Source organism: Pelobates fuscus, chromosome 2 (assembly GCF_036172605.1).
Source record: "Pelobates fuscus isolate aPelFus1 chromosome 2, aPelFus1.pri, whole genome shotgun sequence".
NCBI classification, from domain to species: Eukaryota; Metazoa; Chordata; class Amphibia; order Anura; family Pelobatidae; genus Pelobates; species Pelobates fuscus.
In genome coordinates this window covers 279,463,850-279,481,990 of record NC_086318.1, presented here as the reverse complement: position 1 = coordinate 279,481,990, position 18,141 = coordinate 279,463,850, and the positions used below count along the sequence as shown (strand labels likewise).

Below are 18,141 nucleotides of genomic sequence, written 5' to 3'. Positions count from 1 at the left end.
ATCCGCAGGTTCAGCCTGTGGCCGCGGTTGTCTAGGTCATCAATCCACGTGGTGAGGTTGGCAGTGTCCTCTTCTTGATTGGCGATGGCCACATTTGTTTGTTCCAGGTCCGTGCGGAGTGACCTGGTCTCGGACTCAGTCACAGACATGCAGGCTTCTACATTAGCTAGGTCGGCGCGGAGTTGAGCCACCTCCTCCCTCACCACGCGGCCCAGGCGGTCGGACAGGGCCTCAAAGTCCGCTTTGGTAAGTCAATTCGGTAGTATGGCCCTCCACTCACCCTCTTGTGGGGGCTGTGACTCCGACAGGAACTATGGCACCGGTGACAGCCTGGCTGGCGTGAAGGGGAATGAATCCAGTTCCTGGCTTGCGGCCTCCCCCCCCTGCTGCGGTGATCAGGTGCGGATTGCGGCTTGGAGGTAGGAGCATGGGCCGCAGTGCCCTATGTGCCCTGGCGCACCGAGGGTCTTGGGGTGCCGTTGGGGTCTGCCTGCTTATTTGTGCGACCCATTGCAGTTGTGTGGACGGGCCGGGTGCGTGTGTATATGCGGTATTGAAGCGGGCGCCACAAAGAGCTCTGGTGTTAGGCGTCCATCTTCCTCGGCCGCCGGATACGCCCCTGTTTGCACTCTATTGTGCCTCTTTTTATACCCTTAAATTTGACTAGTTTAACCAAACTGATTTTTTTTAAGCATTTGTTTTCCCCACACACTTTAGGCCGTGCTTGCACATCAAAAGACAAACCTACCCATCAAATTACAATTAAAAAATGACACAGTCATTGTTCTATATTACTACTGTTAGGAATATGTTTGGAAGTATGAAACCACAGGCCTTGCACCTACCACAGGCATATGTTAGTGTATTTGATAGCCAATCAAGCAGGGAATTTTTGATGGAAAAATGGCTCTGTACCAATACATCTTCAAGTTTCTTACTTCTTCTTGCAGTGATGGAGAAAGTACCTCTCGTAATTGAGTGTCTTGGGTTTAGAGTGGCCAGTAATGTGCCAAAAGGTATTTTTTTCGCTTTGTAGCAGCCAGCTTACATGTCACTATTGATTGAACTTGTATATCCATCTGTACTCCTTGTTCTTGTTCGTCATATTATAGAACATTTTAATAATGCTTTTGGAGTATTCCTTTGTACAAAACATGTGTCTTTAGCTTTTATTTTAAAGGTTTCTAAGACTGAGAAGTTTCTTCGAAGATGGAGATACTGCTCAAGAGGAATGTTACCCCAGGCCGCCTGGTCTGTATTTACCCATCATAACAAAGAGTCAAGGTTAAATCAAGGGGGTCAAGAGAGGAACCCCCTATCTCAGCTGTAAATTTTAGATTACAGTATTAAGAACATCAAAAGCAAAAAAAGCTCCATAATCGTTCATCTGTGCTATTCCAAATAATAAGCACATATAAATAAATTTATTGTGCAATACTTCTTGTTCTGTTTTTCTCTTGCAGTTGCTGCATGTGAGCTATAACCAGATTATATATTACAGCCTTAACTTTTTATTACTATGTTTTTATGTGGCAATTTTCACACAATATACTGTTTCACCTAATACACTATTGCTTTTTTGTGCCCTGTATATATATATTTTTTTGTGCACTGTACTGGGCATTATGCATTTCATGCAGATTTGAATGCACACTTATATTGCTAATATTGCTTTCAGAGGCACTCTGCAGTGAGTAATACAAAAGTTGCAAAGCAATTTTTACGTGCTGGTAGATTTCATGCATCTATTAGCACACATGCACTCACACTACAAGCAAACACACAATGTACGCCAGGTACTATAAAGCATAATACGCTTTTATCATAGAAGTAAAAAAATAATTAAAAAAAAGTAATTAAAATTTCACCTCAGTTCAGGATAAACATTTTCCAAATACCACTTGAATGGTTTGCATCCCAAATTTCTTCTCATTTCTACACGGCTTTGAATGCTACAAACAGATAACAGAAACAGGTGAAACTATAAAAAGTAAACTAGCAATTTGTCTGAAAAAATCACATTAAACATTAGGTATACAAACTATATGAACATGTAACTATATACAATGCAATGCAATGCCAACTTAAAAAAACAAAAAACAAAAAAAAAACAAAAAAAAAACAATAAACTAAACCCTTTTTTGGTTTGTATGTCAGCTAGGCAAAATCAAATGTTTTTTCAATGGCATGTACAATACACAATGTTCTTAAACTATAATTCATATCTCCATATGGACCTAATTACAAACTAAGTTTTTTTTTTTGTTTTTTTTTTTAGAATTATTTTATGATCTGTCAATTTCGGTTTATTACATACAGACAACATGCTTCAAATTCAGTCAGATTTAAAAAAAAAAAAAAATCTTAACCATTTGCCCACCTACAGTGTTTCAATCTAGCCTACCCCCTCCCACACTAATATTATAAAGAGGGGCCATCATCTAGCAACATATATAAAATATATATTTATAGGTAAATAAAATATGTACAGCTGAAATAGTCTCTCTTATAATGTTTTCTTAAACCCCAAAAAGACCAAATACAAATACATAATTTTATTAGTTGTGTCTGGAATTATAAATTTCTATTTGGCAGGATTGGAGACCCCCTAACCACTAAGTGGGGCCATGCAATATTTTTGTGAGGCAGACAATAGCATATGTTTCTATTTATTTAAAAACATTTAAAACTTTTTTTTTTTTTTAATGTGGCAGCTGGATAGCAAGCTCTGGCCAGTTGTCATATAATTATCTTTCACACTGCCAAGGGTTTTTAGCCATTTGACTGGCTGCTAGAACTAAAAGCTTAGTTTAGTGAGGACTAGTTCCTTGCTGCAAGTAGGGGAACGCCAGTTCTTATTAGATATCTGGGGCTCCTCTCTAACAACTTGAACCAGAATTACGAGCCTCACATTGACCAACTCAAAGTAAACACTGCATACAACCTTTTAACCCCTTAAGGACACATTACATGTGTGACATTCCATGATTCCCTTTTATTCCAGAAACTTGGTCCTTAAGGGGTTAAATAGGATTTAAATCTTATGATGCTACAACTTGTTGTAAACAGGGTTGAACCCCTGCTCACACTAGGGAGAGCCAGGTGTCAATCAGTTCCTGGGGGTCCTCTATGTCAGCTGGGGCCACATCTAGTGGCACGAGACACACCAATAAGATGCATGCTGTGCTCAATGTAAGCACTGTCTGGTACCAGAATTATTAGCCCCACGCTGGCCAACTCAAAGTAAGCACTGCATACAGCCCTTAATTTAAATAGGATTTAAATATCATGATGCTACAACTGCTTTAGCTTAGAGATCTCTATGCTAAAATCAGTACTGATATTAGCAGTGGGATATTCTTTGGAATAAACTTAGATTTAGGATTAGTATTTGGTTTATGGTCCAGATTAGGGTTAGGACATGCAAGGAAATCCCGCATTCATCAGCCAAGAATTCATCAACCAACATCATTAGAGGCACTCATTCTAACACAAATGTCAAGGATATGATTAAGATTAAGATCAGGATGAGATTTAGGATTAAAATAAGATTTGGAACTAGTATTAGGGTTCAAAGTATGATCAGCTAGGGAATGTGTGTGCAGAAATCAGTAAGGGAAGGATTAGAATCATGATTCATTTTTGAGCAAAAACTTTCCATCTTGTACCATTGGTTTGGTAAAGGAAGTGTCAATTTGAGACATAAGAATATGTTTAATTAAACTAGAATTATAGATGTTCTTAATAATTGGGTATCCTAGTACTTTGTTATGTCTTTTTCTAGACAAAGCATAAAGAGAAAATCTGTGCTTCTTTCCTAGCCAGATGAATTTAGAAAAAAGACGATTGGATTAACTGAAGTCAATAAGTTGAAACTTGGAGTGGTAAATTATGAAAATAAATAATACCATTTGAGAGTAATGTAAGAATTTATTGCATTGATTCTACCCATCAAAGAAACAGCCTGGCCAGCTGCCAGTCCCACCCAACGCTCGTGACAGGTCTTTGCTGGGCTGCACTGACAAGAGAATCTAAGGTGGACCAGTACAGACTGCCCACCCTTGTAAACGGTATAAAAGATGAGGAAACGTGGCACTCGGAAGGGAGCTACCAATCTGCAACATGAATGCGTTGTCAAGGGCTCTGCTGTTTTTCCAGCCTGACTGTCAGAGTTCCCCCAGGCATGTGCAGCAGAGTGACAACAAACTTCTCTTACGGTGATGCATTTTAAGCTGATAGATTATTTAAGCTGAATGAATGCACAATTGAAAATCATTAGATGCATCTTAAAATAAGATGGATTTGGATACCAGTGTATACAATAAAGTATGATGTTAATTCTAATTCTTACTTGGTCTCTGTGTGATTTAATTAACATACTACTCAACCTACTCATCCCGAATAGGGCAGTGTGCCCATCGGTATCGTTACAAACCTTATTAAGTGATTCTCTCATTGGGTACTGATGTTCAAGAATTTGATGATTAGGCACAACAGCACCTTAAATGCCTTGTTAATTTTTATGGTACCACTTCTGCTTTAGAAGCTCCAAATTCCTGCTGATCCTTTCCATGTTCAGACTGTTTTTTTGTTTTGTTTTTTTTTTTCTTTTTTCAGACTTCAATCTTAAAGCTATCTTTTGATGGATTTTCTTTATTAATGTTGTCCACATGATACAAAGAAATAAATACATTTGACACATTAGACTTTTTTTTTTTTTTTTGGCAATTTAACTTATTTTAAAAAGATAGCCTTGCATAACACATATGCATGCCAGACATAGCACCAGACCAGGATTTACCAGACATTGCACCAGACCAGATTTTTTGTTTTCAGTGGAAAATGTGTCTGTCAGGCTTTTTAGCGGTTTTATGTTATCAGCATTACAGTTGTTCCTGTTCCTGTTTTGGTTTCAATGCTATTCATCTGACTCCTGGTTTTGTTCCTCTGCTCATCTACCGTTCTTGCCTGATTGCCGCCTGTCCTGACTACTCATACTGACCTTGACTACTCTCTTTGGATTTGCCCTTGTCTGTACTGCGTTCCTGGAAGCACTGGTTATTATCAGTCCCAGTGCACTGTTTCACAGCCTTGGGAATTTCTGCATTGAGTCCCCTTGACTTGTGTTGTATTGCAAAGGGTGCTTTAACTCTGCATGTCAGACTCCCACTCCAGGTAAGATCCTTGACCGAAAGGGGGATGGCTCTAAGAAAATATACAATTTTAGGAATGAAAATCATTTTCACCAAATTAACCCTACCTAACCATAAAATTTCAAGACTACACCACCTCTCAAGATCGTTCCTAAAACCGGACCAGAACTTACCCAGGTTATAAGAATGCATTTTGGACAGGTTCTTGCATAGATTAATGCCCAGATAAGAGATGGAAGAGTCTCTCCAATCAAAGTCAAACATATCTATTATAATAGCTAAATCATACCAAGGTATGAAGGAGAGCTTAAGTTTTAGCAGTATTACGTTTATAGAACAAAATTTCACCAAATTCGTGCAGAATCAACATCAATTGAGTAAGGGAATTCATAGGATGTTATTATTTTTTTTATTCTTTATTTTTGTAGTGCTTAGAGTAACAAACATGCCTATATCGCCACAACAGCAGATACAAGCTGCTGAGATATCACACAATAAACAATATCATGACATTAACTGACAGCACATTTTTGAAATTAATATAGGAATAGTAAATGAACAGTGCATGCGTGATACATAAACAGTTACTAGCATAGATTAGTTATATGCACTCTATGTGAGTCAAGTTTTGTTATCTTCATGTGTGGCTAAGATCTAAGTTTAACCAAATTAGGACCTATTGTAAGTTTGCATGCTTGTGTGGGTGATTAGTTAGGAGCCACCTTTGGTGTTAGCATCCCCTAGAGCTTATTCTACTAGCATTCTATCGGTGGCAGCAGGGTTAAGATGCCGTTCGAGGGCCATATTGTATGTTGCTGAATATGAGGGTTAGGATGATCTGCTTAGTTTAAAAATAGCTATGGCCGTCACCCAGAGATTCGTTATGCTATATACAATCCACATAGGGGGTCGTTTTGAGTTATGTGTAACACGTTAAGTGTACCATACGTTAAACATATGGATACGCATTAAGCTATACTTGCTGTGTTTCAGGGTGTTATGGAGGGCTAGCAGTGCCCTTGTTTACAATCCCGCATTGCGTCTAGCCGATACCCCGTCGGGTTGACACAGAGTCCAGTCATGAAAGTCCCAGTATTGAGCCCTTCTGGCTGTTGCTGCGAGGACCTGTGTGAGGTGCGATGAAATAAGATACGTCTAGTGAGGTCTGTTGGAGCCCCTTCAGCGGCATCCGGGTTCGGTGCAGTGAGGGATGGTGATCTCTGACCGGCTTCATGGCTGCTGTCGGTGAGGTGTTGAGCTTAAGGGGGTCCTGTCGTGATGTTCGGTGCGGCCACCTGGATTTCCTTTTTGGCAGGAAAGGCACCGTCTCTGAGCTCCTTTCGGCGGTATGGCTGCTCTCTGTGGGTGGGCTGTGCAATCGTTTCTGTGTGTGAGTATGCCTCCATCTTCGCTTGCCTCTTCCTGCTCACCATTTTTTGCCCAAAAGGCATTGAATATAGCGTTAAGTCTTGATAGAGTGTCGGCTCCCTTGTTGCTGCATTTGGCGGTGCATGTGGTGGCCGCCATTGTGGGCCTCTGCTTTGGTAGGTTGCTTGTTTTGCCCCACTACCTGTAGCTTCTCTAGCCCAGTTGCTTTCGAGAGTGGACCAGGATCACCCCCACTGGTCCTGGGGGGGGTGGGGGGGTAGGAGATCCGTGGCTTTGGTGTGTGGGTGAAGAGAGCGGCTGTCTCTCCCCAGCTCAGGCCGCAGTTTGCTGACTCTTGTGCCCGTTCATGGAGTTTTGTTGCTCTGGGTATCAGATGGATTCCTGGCGTACCCCGGCATAATTGCAGGCTTATTGTCGTAGATTATTTCTATATATTTGCCAAGTGTAGTGGGAGCCCATTGAACTTGCGACCGCTCCGTTTGCTGGTCAGGCTCCGACCCCAATTCATAGGATTTTTAAGCGATAACTATGTCGTCTGCAAAAAGGCCTATTTTATTTTTCTTACCCCCTACTACAATACCTTTGATATTTGTGCTGCAGCGTATCATCTCAGCCTGGAGTTCCATTGCCAGCATAAACAGGAGTGGAGACAATGGGCACCACTGTCTGGTCCCATTAGACAATGAAAAGTTTTCTGACACAAAGTCAGTTGCAGATACTCTGGCAGCTGGTTGACAATATAGTGCAAATACAACCTTAATGAAGGGGTCTGGGATGTTAAAGCGAGACAGAACTTCCCTCAGGTAATCCCAATGTATCCTATTGAACACCTTCTCTGTGTTCAAAGAGAGGAGCAAAGAATGTGTGCGACTAAGTTTAACATGATGTATTAAATTAATGTTCATAACAAACCCATCTGGTGTTTATAAGAGATGGAAGAAGTCAATTGGCCAAAATATTTGAGTATATCTTTGTATCATTACTGATTAATGAGATGGGGTGAAAATTTGAGCAAATAGTAACATGACCAGGTTTGGGCAATGTTACTATTTGTAAGCACAAAGCCTCAACCGGCATTCCACCTGTATTCCAATAATGATTGAATAAGTGAGTTAAATGAGGGGTAAGAATGCCAGAGAAAGACTTACACTGTGTCATGGTAAAACCGTCAGGCCCTGGAGCTTTTCCTTGTGGAATCATATTAATGGAGTCTGTAATTGCTTTTGATGTAATGGGAGAATTTAGAATATCCAATTTTTCATTAGGTTACTGTTTTAAACAAGACTTTGTCCATAAAAAAGCATATTGCATCAGATGTGGGCTGTATTGTAGTGGGATCGGAAACCAAATTGTATTTTTTTTTTTTTAGTACTCTGCAAACATATTTTTAATCTTGACTGGATGAGTAACTGTAACACCACTATCATCCATTAAATGCTCAATTCTGGATTGGGAAGCCCGATGGCGTAATCTAGAAGCTAACATTGATGAAGCTCTATTCCCATTAGCATAAGAAACCTGTTTCAATCTCATCAACAAGGCTGTGTGTTCCAAATAGAGAATGTTAATTTTAACTTTAATATCTGAAATCTTTGCAGCAAGGGGCAAGTAAGGGCCAATTTTATTAGTCTGATTCAAAGTATACAGTTCTTTTTCTAAATCTCTCAAATTTTTAGACCACGTTTTTTGCAAGTAGAAGGCTTGTTGTATAAAGTGTCTCCTAATAACTCTTTATGGGCATTCCACAACAAAGTATCCTGTAAATAAAGAGCCAAATTTTCCCTAAAATAATTATTAATCACTGATTCAGCCAATGTTTTATTCTCAAGCTGTCACAGTTCTCACCGCGACATCCAGACTGCCAGACAAGGTCGCCCCAGAAGTGCCCAATAAGGGATTTGAGGCTGGGTACTTTGCAGTCCTGGGCCTGCTGTTTTTCCTCTGAGCCACCTTACAGCTCAAGTAATAGCCTGAAGTTGGTATCTTGCCTTGTATCTAGCACTGGGGGCTGGACATTATTCTGTGGCTGTTCCAACATTCTCAGCACACCTGTAGCTGATGGCCTCATTAGCCAGGTATAAAACGCTGCCTCTCCCAGAAGGCAGTGTCAGTTCCTTGACTCTGGTGATTGGTTTGCTGTTTCCTGTTCTCCAGTTTGCTCTTGACTCCGGCTTGTGTTTTCGTTTATTCTGACTTCTGGCATCCTCTGACCCTTGGCTTCTCATGACTATTCTCCTGGTTTATCCGTTCCTGTACAGCGACTCGGAACTATCCTGCACAGCCCCTGTGCACCGACTCACAGGCCAGGTGAATTCTTGCCTGACCACCTGTGTTTTCTTGCAAGGATGAGCATACATCTCTGAATGCCGGACTCCCAACCCAGGTGAGCCCTGACACAAGCTCAGTAACTAAATAATCACTGAGTCTCCACTGTCTTATGATTTTTAGCTGTGCAATTTGCATCTCTGACAATATTGTATTCACAATATAGAACAAAATTGGTGTCGCCATCCAAAATCAATCTGCCTCTGACCCCATCTGACACCTTGCTAACAATAGATTTCGAAGAAATGAAATTGCCCAGAATTAAAGGAATAGAGATTTACCAGAGTGTACTTAATACTATTTATTGAACCTTTCCAAATTAGGTATCTACTATCTGGATCTAAAGTCTCGTCATCTGAGTGGCAATCTACATTATTACTAAAAAAAATATGGAGACACCCCTATATTTCTTACAAAACGTAGATGAGTGATACTGGGTTGGGTAGTCTTTTTTCAGAATATTGGGAACATTATGTTTTAAAATGAGTCATGTATCACTGAAATATTATACAAGGTTATTACATGAAAATAAAACAGCACATTATAGATGACATTATCCTTATTCATAAGACAAAAATAATACAAAGGTAAAAAAAAAAAAAAAAAAAATGTGGGGAAAACCCCCTAGTAAGGGAAGGATTAAAATTATAATTCTCCAAAATGGAAGGGAGGGGGGAGGGGAGAGAGAGAGAGGCGAAGTAAAAAATTCCTCTATCTCAAAAAAAAAATTACAGGCCTACTTTGAGGGGGAGAAGACCGGGGATACTGGGTATTATGAAAAGTAAATAAGAAAACTAGAATAATGAAAGGTTATGAAGAATATGGTATTACAAAAAAATAAAATAAAAAAGAACAAAAAGCAGAATATAAAATACATTAAGAGACAATAAAATAATAAAACAGAACAAAAAACAAAAAAAGAGAAACATAAAAAAGATTAAAAAAATGAAAGAAGCAAAAACGAATGACAAAACGAAAGTCAGAAAAAAATTGGAATGTATGTGACAAAAACAGACTAGTCCAGGATCAGGACCTGGATACAGGATCTGAAGAACAAATTATCATAACAAATTCCAGGGGCCAGGAACCAACAAACGAGCAGAATATATGCAGCAATTCTGAACCGATCACCAGGAAACGTTGTTCTGGAACCTCAGAACAAGAACAAGAAATCAGGAACAAAGAATGGGACGTCTACTCGTACTGGAAAACAGGAACAGCAGACCAGACATAGAAATTATGGTTCTTTATAGATATCATGATTGCGCCTCTTACTAGAATGTGCAGGTGTAGATGGGGATACAGTATGGGATGAGCTGATGTGCACCTGTTCATATGTTGTAAGAGTCCCATACCCTCTTCTGGAGAGGTGATAATATAATTGAACCGATCCCCAGGAAACGTTCTGGAACCTCAGAACAAGAACAAGAAATCAGGAACAAAGAATAGGACGTCTACTCGTACTGGAAAACAGGAATAGCAGACCGGACATAGAAATTATGGTTCTTTATAGATAGCATGATTGTGCCTCTTACTGGAATGTGCAGGTGTAGATGGGGATACAGTATGGGATGGAGCTGATGTGCACCTGTTCATATGTTGTAAGAGTCCCATACCCTGTTCTGGAGAGCTGATAATATAATTTTGGCCATCCATTCTAAACAATACTTTGACAGGGAAGCCCTATCTATACCTGTTTCTGTGGCGAAGTTCGGATTTAAAAGGCTGGAGCTCTCCACATTTTTTCATAGTGTACGCTAAAAAGTCTGGAAATATTTTATATTATTGCACTCCTCAGGTAATTCTGACGTGCGTGTAGCTCCCAAGAATTCCTCCTTGACGTGATAACAGTGAAAGCAAACTATTACATTCTTGGGAGCTGCTGCAGGCAACCTATGAATGTGGTGCAAAATCAGATCAAAGTTGGTGGCATTAGGTTTGACTGCCTTCACCATATTTTTAAAATAATTAGGCAATTCCAAATTGTCAATGGAGTCAGGGGTTCCCCTGATACATATATTATTTTGCCTGCTCCGATCTTTAGTGTCTGCAGATCGTTCTGCCTGTTGATTAAGTTGTTTTTTTGTAAATTATCAACCTTCTCTTTTAAGTCCAAGTGTGACTGCTTCTGCTAATGGAGCCTATTTTTGACATATTCTGTTCATGAATTAATGTCCTCCATAAATAGCGTCAACATCTTTTTAAAAGACATTCCTGATTTCAACTCTCACATTTTTGATGAGGTCAAGGAGCATATCCGCTGATGCTGGTAGTCCAGAAGCCATTGCAGGTGGCATACCTGGATTTTATGCTGCTGCTCATGTAGAAATACCTTCCTTTGTAAATATGGTGGCCATCTTGGAGGTGGCCATCTTGGTTGTGGCAGCAGCAGTTTCTGGCCATCTTGGTAGTGGCAATCTAGATGTGGTAATCTAGCAATATTGGGGGCATTCCTTTCAGTATCCATGCCTAGTTCTTAAGGGCTTTCTGTAGCACCCATCATCACTTATCATTTATTTATTTTTTTCACATTTTTTATTTTTATCTCAAAATGACATAAAAATTACATGTAAACAGTTAGAGCATTAAGATATTGCAAGTATGTAAAAGTGTCACATAACATCATAGGCTATTCAAACTTATAAGACTTATACATGGTACAGGTTGTTTAAATTCTAATATTCTAATACAGAAGGTTGAAGCGCTAGTTAGTTAATTTACATTGTTGGCAAGGACGTAGTTACAATGGGATTTCTACCTGTTATTTCTACAGCAATTCCAATGTTTTGTAGGTGAACGAGTTATGTATCATGACTTGTATTCTAGTTGTGGAGTGTATTTTAGTGACATGGTCCTAGTCCTATTCATGTTCCCAGTTCCTGGGGGGGGGGGATTAGTCTAGTGGTTTCCGTTTCGTCTCTGAGTTCAGGAAGTTTACCCAAGTTTCCCAAATCTTAGAGAAGGTCTGATAGTTCTTGGTTTTTGCATAAGTCAGTTCTTCCATCTGCTTAATATCCTCTACTCTCCCTATCCACTCTCTAATAGATGGAATATGCGTTTGTTTCCAATATTTGGGTATCAGTTGTGCGGCTGCCATGACTAGATGGTTGAATAGAGTTGCTTTTTCACTTCAGATGCCTTGTGGAGGTGTTAGGAATATGTAGTGCTGTGGTGTGAACGGAATTTTACTGTTAGTGATTATTTGGGAAGGGCATGAATTATGTTCCAATATTTTGCTAGTGTTGGGCATTGCCACCATATGTGGGCGTGATGTGATGCTGCGTGATTACATCTCCAGCAGTTCTTTGAGGCCGTGTTATGTATTTTTGTTGGGCTATAATGCCAGCGGGTGATGCGTTTATAGTTGTTTTCCTGAGCTATGATAGCGGTGGTTGATTTGTGTGCTGCCTGGAAGATGGAGCGCCATTCTTGAATAAGAAGTCTATTTGGAGTTCATCTGCCCATTTCCAAGTGCAGTTTGGCAAGTCTGGGTCCTGTGCCTCTCTAATTACTTTATACATGGCGGAAATAATCTTTTTTGTGAGTGTATAGTCTGAACATAATTGTTCAAAGTTGGTTCAGGTTCACATTTCTTTCTGTAGAAGGTTTTGACCTTTAATGAAATGTACTAATTGGTCTTGTGTAGTTGTTGGTTGCCCGTTGGGACAGTGTTGGGTAATAGTTGATCAAGGCTTTTTATTTTGTTATTCTCAATCATGTCTTTGAGTTGTAGTACTTTGCCAGCATGATATGTGTCATGAGTTTTCCCTGATTGCCCTCTTTGGAAATTGGGGTTGTGTGTAAGAGGGTAGAAGGATTGGGTGCAATATTTGTTGTTCTGATCAATTTGTGCCACACCTGAAGTGTAGTCTTAATTGTTGGCTGGGTGTCTAGGTGATGTTGTTGTTGGGTTTGAGTAGATAACAGCCACGGGCGTACTCTCAAAGGAATCGTGGAGAATGTGTTTTCTAACAATACCCAGTGTTGTGACAGATTAGTGTGATTCCATTCATAGATTCTAGTAAGGTGGGTTGCCTTGTGGTATGATTCAATGTCTGGAAGGATCAATCCTCCCTTTTCTCTGCTTTTGCTTAATGTTGTGTGGGTTAGCCGTGGGTGGTTGTTGGACCAAATAAAATGAGTGATTGTGGTTTTGACCATTGCAAAGAACCTGTTTGGTATTGTGATGGGGAGTGTTTGAAGGAGATATAGTACGTGTGGTAATATATTCATTTTTTACTATATTGGTTCTACAAAACCATCCGAAACATGGTCTATGCCGGGAGCGTAGGTCTTAGTTGTCAGTAGTGGAGGAAAATTTAAGTCATAGTGATGGTTGTTTTGACTTAAGAAGAGATTCAGGAAGTAAGGTTGCTTATTATGCTCAGGGATTGCAACACTGTCCACCTACACAGACCCGAGAGAGAGGATGGGATGGATCACATATAGCCCGTGGAAGGGGTGGTCAAAGAGGGGCAAGGGGATGGAGACAGGGAAATCAGGGTTATAGGGGCAGGGGTAACCAAGGAGGAATAGAAAGGGACACGTGTTTCAACTTTGGCCAGCATGTCCACTGGAAGAATAAGTGTCCACACCCCAGGAAACCCCACACACCCCAACAACCCCACAATTCTCAAAATACGCCCGGTAGGCAAGAACAACACCAGACCCACTCCCAACACCACTGGCCAGCATATCGCTTAGTTCAGGACTTTAGAGCCCTGAATAGTTTAATTGTGCCCATTGCACCCATTGTCCCTGATGTGACATCCCCCATTACAGCCATTCCACATGATGTCACTTGCTTCACTGTTATTGATTTAAGTAATGCATTTTTTTTCTATACCTATTGATCAAGAGACACAGCTACTTATGTTTTTTTATTTTTTTGAAGGCTGTCAGTTTACCTGGACACACTTAACCAAGGCTGTGTGGATTCCCCAGCTGTTTATTCTTTGGTACTCCAACATACTCTAAAAAACATGGACCCCCGGTCATGGTTCCGTCCTTTTTGCAAAATGTTGATAATTTGTTGTTATGTAGCCCTAGCTATGAGGCAAGCACTGTGGATACTGTCAGCAACTGTGGGTTACAAGGTTGTTAAACACAAAATGCAATTGTGTAAATCAAAGGTTGATTACTTGGGTTTTGTTCTGGCTTCAGGCACCAGGCAATTGAGTCCAAAATGTATTGAGGTCATTCAGAGGATTCCTACACCCACTACTCGGAAGGAGTTGCTCACCTTCCTCGGCATGATTACTTACTGCCGCCAATGGATCTCTGAATGCTCCCATTATGACTCAATCCTAAGGGAGGCTGTACGTTCTGACAGCCCTGAAAATGTCCGCTGGTCACCAGACATGCTAGCTGCATATATTGCCCTCAAAGTTGCTATTGTGCAAGCCCCGGCTTTATGACTACCTGTGTATTGAAAACCATTTCATTTGTATGCTCGGGACAACTGTAAAACCATGGCCGCGGTCTGTGCACAAGAGCACGGAGGCGGTATGCGTCCCATAGCATTCTTTTCCAGAGCAGTTTTGGTTCCGGTACAGGGTATGCCGGCGTGTCTCAGAGCATTGGCAGCATGTGCAATGGCTGTTGAAACTGCTACTACTATCACACTAGGGCATCCTACAATACTTCATGCCAGTCACCAGGTCACTCAGCTTATAAAAATCTCACCACACAACACATGACAGCCCAGCGTTTAAGTGGTTATGAGATTATTCTTCTTAATACCCAGAATCTGTCTATTGTCTATAGTCCTGTTAATTTTGGTCCTATGTTTGTTTTGCATGCTATTCTCATTTCTGCATCTGACTCTATGTCTATACCATCTAAGCCTCATAATTGCATTGAACAAATACATATTGCCACATTTAGTGAACTTTAACACAGACTCACAATATACTCATGGGGTAGTGCATGATTTTGGAAACTAAGAGGTTTTGTAAGAGCCGATGGAAAAAACATTTCACACACAAATCTCATCCAATCACTCCTAAATGCGATCCTACTCCCATCCAAAGTAGCTGTTGCCCACTGCAAGGCACACACTCTGGGTAGTGATGACATTTCCAGAGGAAATGCCTTGGCTGACAAAGTGGCAAAAGGAAGTTGCAGCCATAATTTTTACTATGAAATGTTTCCTGCTATGCTCACACCTCCAACATGCCCTACTGACAGTTTGCTTTTTGCAGTTTCAAGCCTTTACAACACAATCTGACTTTGATTTTTGGATTAAACAAGGTTTAGAGAAAGATCAGAATGATCTGTTCTCTAAAGAGGGGAGACTAGGCATACTTGAAGCCAGCTGCTTCATTTTCATCAGTCAGGCACATAGCAAGCACCATCCAATGCCTCATGAATTCATTTTATATTAGGAATCTCAGGCAGCATGTACAGTCTTTTGTAAGATCGTGTGAACGCTGTTCTTTTTACACACTTACAGATTGATTTTATTCATGTATCCAAAATTGGTAAGAATACTTACTGGTCATAGTTGATCAGTTTAGTAGATGGCATGAGGCCTTTGTGGCATCTATGGAAGATAGTTACTGAAATTATTCCCAGGTATGGCTGCTCTCTGCAGATTGGCTCTGATAATGGCTCGGTTTTTGCCAGTAAGGTTACCAAGGAACTTGCTAAATTCTTGCAAGTTACCTGGAAGTTTAATATACCTTATCATCCACGGAGTTCAGGGGTAGTTGAATGGATGAATAGGACTATTAAGGAAAAGCCCACAATTTACCCAGGAACATGGGTAAATTGGAATAGATATCTACTAGCTTTTTTTTTTTTTTTTTTAATTCTTTATTTGTATACGACATGGGTGCTGAATATACGGTCATCCAGGGTTACAAACCTGGTATGTTACAAATCACAGATTGTATACATATGCAAATAAATACTGTTTTGGTAACAAACACCATGGTGCTATTGGTCGCCCGTGCCTGTAAAGTCAGCTGAGCGAACAGTTCTAACTATCGGTGGTTCCCCTGTTCGTTTCTTTGCCTTGTATGCTGTTCCCAGTGATTCGCTCCCTCTGTGGTGGCTGTGCGGGTGTTGTTTCTTAGTGGTTCCGTGTGGTGAGTGTCTTGTTAACCCTGGAAGATCGTCCTATAGCACTACTTGTATGGGTCGAGGTTTTGGTTCCCGTCGAACGTATAGAGTAGGTTCCACGGAAATAGTAATAAACAGAAAAGAAAGCAGAAAGATAGGAGGGGGTGGGAGAAGGGGGGGGGTACGGGGGAGGGGACCTATCTTGTGTTGGCAATGGTGAGGTGTGTTATGTGAGGTTGGCCAGGTTGGAGTTTTCCCACGGTTCCCATATCTTCTGGAAGGCTTGTAAGGTGCCTCTTACTCTAGCCGTTAAGTTATCCATCAAGTGGACTTCCTTGATCCGCCTTATCACCCCGGCCCTGGGCGGGATGGTTGGTTTGAGCCAACCGGAGGCTACCGTTCTCCTAGCTGCCAGGGTGATTCTGTGGATCAACTTCTGCTCGTGTCTCGACCAGCCGTCTATGGTTCTGCTTAATAGGAAGAGCCACGGGTTGTCAGGGTACCTGAGGTCTCTACCTCTGAGAGAGGTAGAGACTTAGAAGTTTATCCGTCCGGACGGCATGTCTCCTCGGCCCCTCGCGGTTCACTCGGTCTTGCTAACGCCGGCCGCGAGGGAGTCACTTCCTTTTATAACAGGAGGACCGGAGGTAGACGTCATGACGCCAACCCGGAACGTCCTGTCACTCAAATCTCGGGAGACGAATCAGGACTCGCCGGAGGCGTGTCTTCTCTCCCTAGCCAGGATACTTAACAGTGGCTCTCTCATTCACTCATTGCCCTGTCGTGGTTCTAGTCCGCCTAGTCACACAGTGCTTTGATATTCTCTTGTCTTTTGGTTCTGACCCGGCTTTGGTATTTACTCTCCTGTCTTTCTGTTATCCTTGACCCGGCTTGTCTCTCGCTTACCTGTCTTCTCGTTCCCTCGACCTCGGCTTGTCTCTGACCATTCTATCGTAGTGATACGTTAAGTCCGGCCATTCTAAGGACCGGTATACGTATCTGCTACTCTTTGTACTCTGCGTGTTGGATCCCTGACCCGATCCTGACATTACGACAGGGCCATGGATCCTGCAGGTACAAATTGTCAGCTTGGTTCTCCTGATCCTAGGTTTGACGCCATGGATCATAGGATGGATCAGATGGCTCTAGCACTACAGGCGCTGCTGTCTCGTCCTATTAATCCACCTGAGGAGATGCGTAATATCTCTGCTCCTTCTGTGGGTTCAGGGCTAGAGGTAGCTACTGTAGGTGCTTCTTCCCGAGTTACCCCACCTGTACGTTATGCTGGTTCTCCTGAGAGGTGTCGTGGCTTTTTGAACCAGATCAGTATTCATTTCGAGCTACAGCCTCGTTCATACCCTACCGATAGGGCAAAAGTGGGATTTATTATTACCTTACTCATTGAGAAAGCTCTGAGATGGGCTAATCCGTTGTGGGAGAATGATAATCCATTAGTCTATAACTATAATTCCTTTGTAGCTGCTTTTAAAAGAACTTTTGATCCTCCTGGCAGGAGGGTCAATGCAGCCAGATTACTGTTGCGCTTTAGACAAGACAGCCAAACACTTGTGGATTACGCACTAGAGTTCAGGTCTTTGGCGGCAGAGGTAAAATGGAATGAACAGGCCTATATAGACGTATTCTTAAATGGATTATCTGATGTAATACTTGATGAGGTAGCGACAAGAGAGCTCCCCGAGAACCTGGAGGACTTAATTTCCTTTATCTCTCGTATTGACGAACGTCTAAGGGAGAGACAAAATACTCGAGATAGAACCGGTAAATCTTCCTTTAGACCAGCACCATCATTTCAAATTTCTGAAACCAAAAATCCACAGGCTTCAGAACCTATGCAGTTAGGCCTTACTCGTCTCTCAGAGGAGGAGAGACAATACAGGAGAAGGGAGGGACTGTGTATGTATTGTGGGGCCAGAGGTCATGTACGTTTGAGCTGTTCCAGTCGTCCGGGAAACGCTCGCACCTAAGTTTCTCTAGAGGACAGACCTTGGGTGTTTCGATTTTGTCCTCTACTCATAATTACAAAGAACATAGACTCCTATTACCGGTCTCTTTAACTTGGGAGAAGGGAACTTTAGAGACTATGGCATTGATAGACTCCGGCGCTGCTGAGAGTTTTATCGACCAAAAGTTTCTCACCAAACACACTATCCCATCCCAGTTAAGGAAGACACCCTTGGCTGTTGAAGCC

At 41.4% G+C, this 18,141-nt stretch overlaps 1 protein-coding gene across 1 annotated transcript in view; it reads right to left on the bottom strand.

Moving 5' to 3' along the window:
• The window catches only part of GALNT2 (polypeptide N-acetylgalactosaminyltransferase 2), a 777,588-nt gene that overhangs the window by 133,187 nt on the left and 626,260 nt on the right, over positions 1-18,141 (bottom strand). Inside the window, exon 13 of the mRNA XM_063443402.1 lies at positions 1,869-1,952. Coding sequence (XP_063299472.1) covers positions 1,869-1,952 — 84 coding nt within the window. The remainder of the gene's footprint in view (positions 1-1,868; positions 1,953-18,141) is intronic.